This window comes from Anomalospiza imberbis, chromosome 3, assembly GCF_031753505.1.
Source record: "Anomalospiza imberbis isolate Cuckoo-Finch-1a 21T00152 chromosome 3, ASM3175350v1, whole genome shotgun sequence".
Taxonomy (NCBI): Eukaryota; Metazoa; Chordata; class Aves; order Passeriformes; family Viduidae; genus Anomalospiza; species Anomalospiza imberbis.
This window is the reverse complement of record NC_089683.1, coordinates 25,294,699-25,308,511: the sequence shown is the minus strand read 5'-3', so window position 1 is coordinate 25,308,511 and position 13,813 is coordinate 25,294,699. Positions and strand designations below refer to the sequence as shown.

Genomic DNA, 13,813 nt, shown 5'->3' with positions numbered 1-13,813 from the left:
TTATTGCTTATTTTCAAGTCAGTTTGGAAAATCTTTTCTTATTTTTAAAACTCATTTTCAGTTTGATGGAGTACAGCAATGTTTACAGTTAACAGAAAAAATGCAAGAACATTTGGCAGTGCTTCAAGATATGAAAAACCACCTAGATAAACAGCAGCCTATTAGTAACAACCTGGAAATACTAAAAGCTGAACTGGAACAGCTAGAGGTAAGTAAAGTGTTATTTATGCTTGTACTTCAGTGATGGGTACTAGAAAGAGCCCTTAGGTTTAGAAAAGGAGATTCAAAAGGTAATTAAAGCAATTCTGATTTAAATGGTTTTCCTAGTAACTTAATGCATTTTTTATATATTCTCTTTGTAGTCATTTGAATCAGGACTGGCTACTTTTGCAATTATCCTAAAAAAGGACATGAAGCTGGCAGAAGAATTCTTAAAGTCTTGTAACAGGGATATTCCAGAAGAGAAAGAGCTAAAGATAAGCTATGACTCTTTGCAGGAAGCATTTTTGGTGGTCTGTGATAGATCTTCAAAACGAGCAAAACAAATAGTCTGCGCTGTTGACTTGGAAATGGTATGTTTTTACCTTGATTTTCTTCAAGGTAATTGGGCTGAAATGAAGGAATTTGGATTTTCTTTATTTTATCTTAGTATAAAGATACATGTATGATTCAATTTAATATGGTAGAAAATATGAGTAGACTCCAGGGGCATAAATAAATATACAACTTCCCTTTCTAGTCTAAGCTTGCAGGATTACACCAGCAACTTTTAAACCAACTGCAGAGATTTTCAGACTGGATCACAGAGAACAATAAAATCATGAATGACTTCACAATGAATACTAATGATATAGAAGAGATGAAGAAAAGTTTACAGCTATTTAAAGTAAGTGCTCTTTATGGCAGGTGTTGATGTTTCTGACAAAAGTTGCTCATTATTAATTATTAGCTAGGTTTTTTATTCCTTCTCAATAACCTCTATTGCCTAAAGAGATGACTGGAAGTAATTACTTAAGAAGACAACTATTAGATAATCCAGTGATAAAATCTTGTTGGTTTGCTTTTTCACTTGCAAAAAATGTTTAATAGAGTTAGGATTACTGAGAAAGCTCTTGGTTCTACTTACATTTGTTGCAATAAATCTGAGCCTTTTAGAAATTTAATTTATAATACAAATATTTCAGTGATTAAAATTGGATTTTTATGCATTGGGTTCAGAATCTTTACTGAAGTTTAATTGTCTTCCAAATCAATTATATGTGAGAACACAAGATGGGAAAAGAGAAAAAAGTGTCTTCATTACACACTCCATAAACTGAGTAATGGAAAACAAAGCAGTTCAAATTTTTAGTAAAGTTCATATACTTCTATATGTATGAATAACAAAAAATATTTTAGTTGTTTTAATGTGTTTAAATAGAGTTCCAGATAAATGGTATGGCCATAGGGGCTCCACAGTATGTAGCTTTTGGCAGAATTTGCCACATTGCTAGAAATGGTGACATTGTTGCTGTTGAGTTAAGAATAGGAATGATTTCAAGTATGTTTTTTAAAATCTATGGATCTTCCGACCCAGCAACTAGAAATGTTGCATCTAACCTGCCATAAATCTTTAGAGTTGAAGATCAGTCAGTTTTCAAACATCTATGTGAGAGCAAAGAAATAGAGATGTACAAGTTCATATATTTTATTCCTTGGACACAAGCTGTCCTGAGGCAAACCATGCACAAGTTCTAATGTCTTACCTGAATGTGTCAGTATGATTCTGAGTTTTGATTTTCCATGGCAAAATTTTCTACTGAAAGCATTTTGGGATAAGGTCTAAGAAGAGATGGTGGGCATATTTGTGGTTTATTTGTACTCAATTTTTCTTTGTTACTAGTAATTCCCTTCACTTCATTTACAGAACAGTGCTGCAGAGCTCAGCTGTAAAAAAATGCAACTGGAGTCCACTGCGTTTGATGTTCAGTTCTTCATTTCTGAACATGCTGAAGATCTTTCTCCTAATCAAAGCAAACAGCTGTTGAGGCTCTTAAATACCACCCAGAAATCTTTTCAGGAAGCACAGGAAGCAATAACTTCTCAAGTGGAAAGTTTAGAGACTCAGTTACAGGCAGTGCAAGAGCTGGGTGATCAGAAGGTTTGCCTTTCTGTGTAAATGTGTGCTGAATGTTTCTGTCTATGGATGAGGAATTTTAATACCAGCATGCAATATTGAGTGTATTTCTATCTTTTCCCTTTTTTCTACGGATACATTTGTAGTTCTACAAAAATTATATTAATGAAATTTGGTGAATTTTTTGTCTTTCTTTGTTATACTCACAGAAACAGCATATTAAATTAAGAACAGACACAGGTCTGCTCTTTCTAGCAAGGATAGAAATTTACTTGAGGTTTCTCACAAGTGTTGTTTCTTCAGCATCTCTATCAGTAATTGATCTGAGCTATATTGATCACTGAATTTGCTATTGCACCATTCCATAACACTTTGGTCTTGCTGAAGATTTTCTTTCCCTTTAATTTGCCAAGTCATCTGCTTATGTGATCTTTTCTCTAGATTTTCATAGTCCAAGAACCAGATTTGTTAAAATCCATGTAGCATGGATTGTTTTGACTGAGATGGTTTAGAGAGACAAAGATATGAGTAAATCAGCCAAGATACTTGCAGTCCTAGGTGTGGGCACTGGGAAAACTGTGAGTCAAATTGGGCCAGTTGCTTCTTCAGCAAGTGTAAGTAGCCTTTGTAGAATCAAAAGAGGCTGATAAGATGCTGCAGCTTAATAGCACCTCCTCTTCTCTCATAGCAGCACTGCTAGGACTCAGAATCACCACCTCAGCCCCTGGTTTATGTGTAAATAAAAATGCTTTAATATTCTGAAGACTTTGTATTATTTTGCCATTCCAAGAACATTTCTTTCTACTATATTTTGTGAAAGAAGCATAAAATTGAGTATAGGAAAGGCACAGATAAGTTTTCTAGGACTTTTTAACAATAATAAGCTTGCATGTTTTGTTCTTCTCTATTGCTTAAAAAGTTCACAGTTTCTATTCAGGTAACATGTTATGCATACCAAAAAGAGCTAACTCACATTCACAACTAACCTCTGTTTTGATGTCCTTTTTTTTCAGAATTAATAGTGTTTATCACTGGTTTCAAGTGGTTAAGAGACTGGATTTTCACTCCTGCTGTTTGGAGATTTCATCCTTCACATATGTGCATGGCCAGACTTCTATTGGGCAATTCCATCAAACATGGTCTCTTTTACTTAAAACATATTTGAGGTTTATCCATAACTTCTGTATGTTCATCTTGCTCTTTGTACCACTGCTATCATGTTTACAGCATACTTTTAAAATTATTGCTTTGCATTATTGATGTTCAAAGATTTCTAATATCTATTAGAGTGTTGGTTCCTGAAGTGAGGATTTTTTTTTCTTATTGTTCAATTGTACTTGGCTCCAATATAGGATGTGGCTGAACGGCAGCAGGAATGCAAAGAGAAACTGCAGGAAATCTGTGATTTGCTTACACAGACTGAAAATCGACTCATCGGACAGCGACAGTCTCTTGTTATTGGAGACAGCAAGGCTGAGCTGGAACAATACCAGACCAAACAGGAGGTATGCACAATTCTAGTCAGAAATGTTAAAGAAGGCTGAGTGCAGAGGAGAGTGACTCGACTCTTTTGTTGAGTAACAAGGCTTGTCATGTGAGAGGAGAATAAAATAGATTTGTTTGACCTACCAAAAATAAAGGCTTAGTGGCATGCATTTAAACTGCTGCTTGTGAATACACTCTAGTATGTGCTAGTGGGAGAAGAGAAACTTCCAAATGAGAAGACACTAGAATAGGGAGTATGTGCTACACATTTCAAGAAGCAGGTGTGAATTTTGTTAATGTATTAGCTTAAGATTGTTCCTGTTGAATGTGATAAAATCACACGTTTATTATGCTAAAATAATTTAGCCAGCTTTTTAACTGGTGTCAGAAAGTGTTTATTCCCGTTCAGAGTACTTTGAAAAATTTTGCTGCAATGTTTTCTCTAGCCTGAGGCTTTCCATTGCTTCACTCTTGCTTTGTTTTTAATTCTGGTTCTTACTAGTGTTTCTTGCAATTTCTTTGGTGTCCTCATGTAGCAAACCCCTTTGAACTGGTTTGCTTTCCTTGGTCTTCAGCTGTATCCAGTCATCTATAGGCTTTTACTCTCTCCTGATAGAAATTGAGCTTATGATAGTTAAAAGGACTGAAGGGTTTTGTACTCTTCTTCTTCCTCCTCCTAGTTTACTATACTGTAGAGCTCCAACTCTGTAAAAGGAAAAATTTCCTTACTCATCTTGCCTTGCTTTACTTATCTTTGAAGTAATGCATCTAGTTTGTCAAAGTTGTTCTTATAGTCAGTCAGTCATACAGACACCCCTGGGGTAGCTTTTACTATCTCTTACCTGTCTTAAGGATTTATGGCCTAAATGGGGTCCTTTTGGGGAGTTAATAACTGATAGAGCTTCAATTTTTTTTAAATCAGCTGTTTGTGACTGCCTAGCAGACTAGTTGTTATTTTCTGACTGATTTCTTGGTATCGCCATTCAAAAAGTGCCTTAGGAGGGAATGGGGGTTAAACCCAGTCTCTTTATATCAAGTCAGAGCTTTCATCCTCAGTGTGCTATTTGAAAGGAAGCACAGAGATCTTGGTCACAGGAGAAGCTTTTCTTGATACAGGGTTCCCAGGAAAATATTTCTAAGGTACTTCCTGAAGTGTTAAAAGGAGCTGCAGTTTTATCTGCTATATTCTAAAACTGCTGCAAAATCTGTAGTCTAGAAGGAGGATCAAATGTTCTGTTTTGCATCTCCAAGATTGTTACACTGCACAAGAAGGTGAAAAATGTCATTGTTTCAGTTATTGGGGCAATATATTCAACAGTGTAATTGTTCCAATTAAAGCTCCTCTCAGATAACTGGGAGGCAGACTAGGAAAACTGCTTTGGGTAAATTGAAACTAAAGATCTGTCCTCTATGAAATTCAATGGAAGTAAACATTCTTGAGAGACTGAAATATTATGATTGATTACAATAGAAGAAAAAAAAATTGTATGCCATCTCTGGCCTGAACAAACCCAAGAAATATGGGAAAACTTACCCAGGAAAGATAATTACAACTTTCTGACTTCTATTCAGACAGCTTATTTTCAGCAGCTTTCTGTTTAGGATAGTAATGGACCAGAATTTGTCAGGAGACTCACTTTACTAACTGCCGTGTAGCAGAGTTACTTAAGTCTTGATTTCTAAAAAAAAATAAATATATGTTCTGCATATGTGGAAGCACAATATTTAAACTCTTAAACAAAGGAAAAAAGTGGGCTCAGTCTGAATAGGACTGTAAGCAAACAGATTTGCAATTTGAAAACAAAAAGACTGAGCTGCAACAACACTGTCAGATGTGTGCCTTTGATTTTAATAATTGTCTGTAATTTATTAACATATCATGTGCAGCTAGGAAGGACCAGTGTGGTGCTTACCCCTAGAAGAGAGATAGTTCCAATAAAATTAATTGGAAAGATCTCATGAATAATTTAATTACTCCTATTTGCTTTCTTTTTTATCAAAAGGAGATACAAAAAGACATGAGAACAAGTGCCCAGACACTGGCAGAGATTGTGAAAAATACTGAAGCCTTCTTGAAAGAGAATGGAGAAAAGTTGTCACAAGAAGACAAGACTATTCTGGAACAGAAACTAAATGAAGCTAAGACAAAGTGTTTGCTCCTTAGCCAGAAGGCAGAAGAGTCCAAAAAAGAACTGGATAAAGCTATGACAACAGCAATTAAGCAGGAAACAGAAAAGGTTTTTAGGCAACCGTTTCATACCTTTATTCAAACCTTTTCATGTCTTATGACATTAGTCATGCAATTTACGGTTGTGTGGTGTGTTGACTTTGTGTGGATGCCAAAGCCATTCTGTAACTTCCTTCCTCAGCTGGACAGGGGAGAGAAAATTTAATGAAAGTCCTGTGGATTGAGATAAGGGCAGGGAGACATCACTCATAGCTGCTGTCATAGGCAGAACAGGCTTGACTTGGGGAAATTAATTTATTACCAATCAAATCAGAATAGGATAATGAGAAATAAAAACTAAATCTTAAAGATACCTTCCCTCCACCTCTCCCATGTTCCTGAGCTCAGCTCTGGAGTTCTCTCCCTCATTCCCACCACTGGCACCAGGGGAATGGGGAATGTGGGTAGTAGTCAGTTCATCACACATTGTCTCTGCCACTCCTTCCTCCTCAAGGGGAGGACTCCTCACACTCTTCCTGTGCTCCAGTGTGGGGTCTCTCACACAGGAGACAGTCCTTTATGACCTTCTCCAATGTGAGACCTTCCAAAGGGCTCCAGCGGGGTCCCTTCCATGGGGTCCTTCAGGCACACTGTTCCAGTATGTGGAATGACTCTATGGGGTCACAAGTTGTGCCACAAGCCTGCTCGAGTGTGGGCTTCCCACAGGGTCGTGGCTTCCTTTGGTCATCCATGTGCTCTGTAGTAGGGTCTTCCCGGAGCTGCAGGTGGATCTCTACACCCCTGAGGCCCTCCATGGGCTGCAGAAGCACAGCTGCCTCACCATGGGCTGCACCAGGGGCTGCAGGGGAATCCCAGCTCTGGCACCTGGAGCACCTCCTGCTGCTCCTTCTGCATTGACCTTGGGGTCTGCAGAGCTGCTCCCTCACAAATTCTCACCCCTCTCTTCAGGCTGCTGTTTTTCATGCATTTTTTTTACCCTTTTACTATGTGATCCCAGAGTTGCTACCACCATTGCTGATGGGCTTGGCCTTAGCAAGTCGTGGGTCAATGCTGGAGCTGGTTGTCTTTGGGTCTGTTGGACATGAAGGAAGCTTCTGGCAGCTTCTCAGAGAAACCAGCCTTGCAGCCTGCCCCAATTCCAAAACCTGGCCAAGCAAACTCAATACATATTGATAAATTGTAGAGAGGTTAATGTCATATTTCATTTGGGTAACTAATAAACTTTTGGTTTATTCTCTCATAAAATAAACAGCAACCTCTATATTAATAAAATTTTTCTTTGATGTTAATGTATTTTAAATGGTTTATTTGTATATTTATTTGATATTTTGTGTTCTCTAAAGAAGATTTCTAAATTGAAACTGTGAAATTTCAACGTAGGTTGCAGCCATAGAACAGCTGGAAGAAAGTAAAAATACAATAGAAAACCTTCTGGATTGGTTATCAAATGTGGATAAAGAAGCGGAGCATGGTCGGAAATTTAAGCAAGTGATAGAACAGAACGGAACACACTTTGAAGAAGGAGATGTGAAAGTTTTGGAAGGAGAGGAGGATGATGTCAATGGGAATCTGCTGGAAATGCAGCAAGACATTGAAACTCGGGTGGATGGACTAGTGAAAAGCATCGACGATAATCTGAACCAGCAGTATCAGAAAGTCAAGGTATTGTTAATGGGTTTATTCAACATTTAGGTGTATCACTCCTTATTCAGCATAAGTGAACTCAGTCTCATCCTGCCTGTCACAGGCTTTGGAGCAAGTACTAGGAAGATAGTAATACACAGTGGTAGGAATTGCAGTAGTTAGAATGTATTGCACATTTGTCACTATTTTGCTGTTACTATAGTTGTTTCCTGCAAAATAAGAGAAAGGACACATTCTGCAAGGTAAATTTAAAGAATCTTTGTGGTGTGTCTATCATTTTTTTGTAGTGAGAAATTGGTGCAGGCAAATAAAGTGCAAAAAGTAGCAATATAAATTCATACCTGTGGTAAACACATTTTCTCAGTGCACCTCAATGAAAAATCCTGAGAGAGAATGTATTTGCCACACATACACTTTCTGTGACTTTTTCAAGTATCTTTGTGATACCCTGTTGATTCATCCCCTTTTAATCCCCTGTGAATATAGATTGCAAATTGCTGCAAATAATAGTTTACTGAAATTATAGTTTTCATTTCCTACAACTTTAACACATGGGCAAAGCAGTATTTCAAGGCTTCAGAAGAGTGAGTTACATAAAATTACAGTGCAGCATTTTAAAAATAGATTATCCTGGTAAGTTGGAAGCATTTAAAATAATAAGAGTTTAGTTTTATTTGCTGACTTACAGCTGAGAAACCAAGAACCTTTAGATGTGAGTTGATTGACACCTTAAAGAAAATTTTTAGGCTTGTAGCTGATAGCATTTTGGATTTCCTTTTTTATTAAAAAAACCCAACAGCCAAAACCCCAAAAGCAACCTAAGCAAATAGGATTATTGGGTTTTGTGTACATGATATTTTTGCTTCATATTTTTTTGACAGTTAATTTCTGCACCTAGTGGCTAAAGTATAATTGGCCACTAGAGTCATGGAAGAAAAACATACTGTTTATTTTACATAGCTATTTTTCATTGGAGACCTTCAAGAATGAAGAATTTATTGAAAGAATATATTTGAAATATGTTTTTCATTTGGAATATAGTACTAGTTCCTGGACTTAAATATTTTTATGGGATTGAAAAATTTGAAAGCACAGATTGGGTCTTGATTTTTAATGTCAACTGGACCTGTTTTATAAGTAACTGTATTTGATAAGAATCATGGCTCTTGATTTTGAAAAATGAAATTTCAAAACCCAAGAAATCATTTTTGGTCACTGAGCGTAACAAGAAAGTATCTGTACTATGTTTGATGTTTTTACTTCTTTAGGTCTGTTTGTCTGTGATGGTAGCTACAATATAAGTAATGGGACATGGAGAGTTTTGATTTGGAAAGTTGCATACCTTTGAATGTATTATTTGTTAAATCCCATTTTGAGACAGAGAATTAGGAAATTTTTGATTACACTAAGTAAACTACCGTAAATGCTAAGTAATAAGCAAATTAATTTTGTTAGGAAAAAAGTTAAAAATATTGATAATGTCTAGTTTTGCTCTACAGAGTTTTGGAGTTTTAGAGTTACAGCGGAAAATGTCTGTGTGATATATACATCCAGGTATTGCTGAGTTGCAATGATACTTTAACATTTCCATATGGTCATGGCCTGTACATCTGGCAAAAATTACCATTGAATGTTTTGTAAAATTTTTTTAACTGCACAGAAATATGGTGACCAAGAGTCACACTTTCACCTAAATTACTGAAAAAATGTGGGGTTTATAATAAAGAATATGAAAATTAGAAAAGCCTTTTATCATTTTGATGGTCTTTGTTTTACATGTCCTTTACTAAGGAACTATGTGAGAGGGTGCTGGTTGTAATTTATTCTTTTATTTGTAGGCTCAACATGAGAAAATTATTTCACAGCAGCAGGCTATCATAGTAGCAACTCAGTCTGCTCAGGCACTGCTTGAGAAGCAAGGGCATTACCTTACTCCTGAAGAAAAAGACAAGATGCAAAGGAACATGAAAGAGCTGAAGGCTCAGTATGAGACTGCGTTGGCTGAATCAGAACGAAAAATGAAATTGACCCATTCTCTAAGGGAAGAATTGGAGAAATTTGAAGCAGACTATAGTGAATTTGAAACGTGGCTGCAGCAGGCAGAACAAGAACTTGACAATTTGGAGGCAGGGGCTTCTGACTTCAGTGGTATTATGGTCAAACTGAAAAGGCAGAAGAGCTTTTCAGAAGATGTTATATCTCACAAAGGTGATTTACGCTATATTACAATTTCTGGACAAAGAGTTTTGGATGCTGCAAGGTCATGTAGCAAAAGAGATGGTGTGAAGGTTGACAAAGATGGTATCGATACTTCAGCTACATATGCTGAAGTACAAAACAAACTGGATAAAGCTTCAGATCGCTTCAAATCTCTCTATAACAAGGTAAGTTTTATTTGTACTAAATAGGAATTACTACTGTAATTGATTTAGCAATTTGTGTAGACAGGAGCTAGTTGATGAAACAAACATTGTGAGAAGTGGTAAATTCTTTGTTTCTTGAAGTTAGATAATAGAACAAGATGCCTTTCTAGAAGATCTACTTTAGTCAAGTGTTAGACTATTAAAGGTATGAATGGATGATAGTTTCTACTTTGTGTTATAAGGAAGAAAAGAGACCAGAGTTTTTCATTGTACTTTCCAATCTTAAACAGCGTCTGAGACTGTGGCAGCTCAGAGTGCCTTGAGTATTGTTGTGGGGTGGAAAGAAATTGTAATACTTTCAGATGTATAATATTACTTTATGTCACTTGCAATATTTCCCACAGCTGTTTATATTCTTGGCTCCCTACTAATAAAATGAGTTCAAAAAGAATGAGACTATTCCAAATACAGCATGTAAAGTTTTAATTTTAATTTGTATCCTGAAATAGTTTGTCCTGATGTGACCTTTGTTGTCAGCACTAGGTATGAAAGAACTTAGTGATTTAAGGACAGCAATTATTTTCCACTGCTCTGCCAAGTAAACATTTTATCCTTAACAATATCAGATTAGTGTCTAACTAGTGAGTAATTAGCAGTGCAGAATCTTCCATGTACCTTAGAGAGGGAAGATAATCTAGCTGTCTGTGCCAGGTTCACATATGGAATCTGCCTGATAGAAGTAGACAAACATCACCAACTAGTCTCACATGCCAATTTCCAGCTGTTGTCCAAAAAACAAGTCTTGTTCAATATTGATAATATTCCAGAAGTGTAAACCTTTGAGATAATTACTAATTGAACCATTGAAGAGAGTTGCTGTCGGTAGCCTTGACTGTGCTATTTCATATTTTTCTAAGATCATAGGTTCAAACTCCTTAGTAGAGCTTCAATGTCCACTGGTACAGTATTGGTCTGCAACAGTGGCCGTCTTTATCTGGAAATTTCTATCTCTTTAAGGTTTTTATGCTCAGAAATGTAAATTCTATAAAGACATGTATTTGATTGCTTGGTTAAAAAGTAGTGTAAAATACATTTTCTCAGTTCAAGACAGCTGTTCATTTACAGAAGCACATTTTCCTTTTCCTGCTTAACCAGTATGAACAGGGCAGCTGAACTGACAATTCTATTGACAGGTTAGATTTCTCCAGTTGGTTTATTGAATTACTTGGAGTATAAATGTAAAGTTTCATAGCAAAATTTTCAGAGAGCTTATTTTTATGCACATAAAAATCCAATGCCAGCAGCTTGATTTGTCAATTTTCCAAATTCTGTCCTTTCCATATATACATTTAGCAGGGTTATAATAGACATACTTTAAATATTTGACAGTAGATATGCAGAAAAAAGTAGACCTTTTGTGTCTTTAAGGACAGAATTCTAAAAAGTGAGATTGTCCACAATTAGTGAGATTTTCCAAGTTGTAAATTAATTGGTAGTAACTTTTTTGCCTTTTGTTAAAGTTTCTTGCTTTTAATAAATACTTAGATTGCTTTTACTTTTATATATATGTATTTGCATGTGTGTGAGACATGATTTTATAGGCTTGTATGCTGAAGAAATCCTAAAGTCAGTTCTTGGTTAACTGGCAATATAAATAAGCATGTTCTGTGTCTGCCCACCAGATGGAGACCAAGTACCATTTGTGAATATTAAAATACAGTATCTGGAAGGTTCAGTATATAAATATTTAATGCAACTGTTTATAAATATTATGACTTGATACAATCAGAGTTTGCTTGTGAAACCATCTCCAGAAAGTCTGAAAGAGTTTCACTGACATTTTTATGTGACAATTTGCTATAAACATTTTGGGGTATGCTAACATATAGGACTAATAGGATCTTGTTCAGATGACATTTTTAAGTGAATAAAACCAAGCATATGTAAAATACCAAGCTATATCACTTTGGATTCGCTATGCAGGTAAGGAAGTTATGAAAACAGTACTCCACTGTCTGTATTTTAATGAACATACATATCTCTCCTGATTTTTTAAAAAAAATTCTAGCTTCTGGTGGCTTTCTAAATTTCTACTTTTTACTTGCTTTCTACATCTTTGGTACCAGAGTTCTGATAAAGAATCTTTATATCACTGAAACAAACATTATTACCGAAGTTTTTCCTATTCTAGTACAGCAATTAAGATTCCATTTTCCCACCTGCATCAGTGATTTAATCCTAAATCACCCTTTAGGAGCACAAACTAGTAAGACCTGCATAGCCTGTTCAGCTATCATGTCTTACTTCAGAAATCAAAACAGTGAAATGATGGCAGGAAAAAATTATGCAGCATAACAGGAATGAATATATAACTTAGAGATTGGTATGAAATGCAGCACACAGTTAATGCCTGCACATTTGCTTGTTTCTTTTTTACTCTTTTAGTGTAGCATCCTTGGAAATAACCTTAAAGACTTGGTAGATAAATACCAGCATTATGAAGATGCCTCATCTGGACTTTTGTCAGGTCTCCAGGCCTCTGAAATAGCTGTGAACAAACAACTGTCAGAGCCAATTGCAGTGGATCCCAAAAATCTCCAAAGACAACTTGAGGAAACCAAGGTGAAAAGCTTTAAAATGCAGCAGCACTTTTGTCCTAAAAGGAACTGCTTTTTGTCTGGCAAACAGGATGATCTAATATAATCCAAGTGGCTGCAGGCCGAATTCTTGCCTTGCATGGGGGCATACAGCTTCTATGATTCTGAAATGTGCCTGTCCAGAGTAATATCTGAAAAGCACTGGATGAAAAAAATGGGGTATCAAGATGCCATTAGCAGTGGTGAAAGCAAGATGTGTTTTCTGTCTCTTAGGAAATGATTGGGTGAAATCTGGCAAGTTTTTGAAATAAGAAAGGATTTAGTGATTATGGTTTGCTGTCAGAATAAGGCTTGGATAGGGTTCCAGATAGAGCAGTCCATGTGATTGTTGTCTGTGACTCTTGATTTTTTTTCTGTTCACATTTGTGTGTTACTTCATTATGAAAGGGCTCATACCAGGTACAGTGTGATGTGAGTAGTCTGTCTGCCTGTTTCAGTTTCATCCAGTGCTGTATACCCTGCAGAGAGTGAATGTAACATAATTTGTGTTGCACAGAAAAACAATGTTTTTTATTTTTTGCCACTGAGGATGTAACTCATGACTTTATGTAAATCCTAGTATAGGCAAGACAAGTTAGTGATAGAGCTTGTGAAAATAAAACTCTGGGTACCTCTATAAAGTGTAGGTTTGGAGAAGGCTTTAGGAAACCAAGTATATGGTGAGTAATATAAAGTTTCATCCAGTCTTCATCTTTGAACTGACTGTTATATTTTCATAAACATATTCAATCACTCATACTATAAAAAAAATGCAAGATTATTTGTTTTTTAGTGAGCAAGACTAATGGTCAGGCACTTCCTCACTGTTTTGTCTGGGCTTGGTGAAGTATCAGTGCAGGTCAGACACATTTACTACTGAAAAATCATAATCAATGGCTTTTGGAAAGTACATACTTGAACCATTTCCCTCACATCAGCCTGAGCAGTAGTTACTTTATCTATGGTGTCTTTCAAATTGGCCACTGGAAATGCCCAGAACTTTAGTGCATGACAGCAAAAGGAGACAAATAACAGCTGTGTTTAAGACAACAAAATTAAAAGTGTAAATTGTGAATTCCTAACAATTCAATGTTTAGGTACATTTGTGCTTCCAAGCACTGAAAGAGTAAGAATAAAACCAACTACAATTTGAAGCTTGATTTAAACTTTTTGTTCCTTATGCCAAAATGAATTATATTCTCTATAATGCAAATTTTCATGGACGTAATACAAAAGGAGTGAGTGCTAGTGTTCTTTTTATGAAATGTCTACATGGATTATTTTCCACACAAAAGAGCACTCAATGGCTATGAGTTGGGAAGAAGGGAGAGGGTACAAAATGTCAAAAGATTCAAAGAAAGAGAAAAAACAGGAGGCTGAA

The 13,813-nt window shown here is 36.1% G+C and overlaps 1 protein-coding gene across 22 annotated transcripts in view; it reads left to right on the top strand.

The window, feature by feature from the left end:
* Positions 1-13,813, top strand: part of DST (dystonin) — a 291,178-nt gene that overhangs the window by 185,013 nt on the left and 92,352 nt on the right. For 16 of the 22 annotated variants that reach the window (XM_068183693.1, XM_068183704.1, XM_068183692.1 and 13 more), the window contains 9 exons: positions 62-208; positions 363-572; positions 740-886; positions 1,907-2,140; positions 3,469-3,621; positions 5,605-5,838; positions 7,170-7,451; positions 9,272-9,817; positions 12,242-12,418. In XM_068183693.1, the coding sequence (XP_068039794.1) occupies positions 62-208; positions 363-572; positions 740-886; positions 1,907-2,140; positions 3,469-3,621; positions 5,605-5,838; positions 7,170-7,451; positions 9,272-9,817; positions 12,242-12,418 (2,130 nt within the window). The remainder of the gene's footprint in view (positions 1-61; positions 209-362; positions 573-739; positions 887-1,906; positions 2,141-3,468; positions 3,622-5,604; positions 5,839-7,169; positions 7,452-9,271; positions 9,818-12,241; positions 12,419-13,813) is intronic. The other 6 variants (XM_068183698.1, XM_068183697.1, XM_068183696.1 and 3 more) reach the window with 1 other exon arrangement.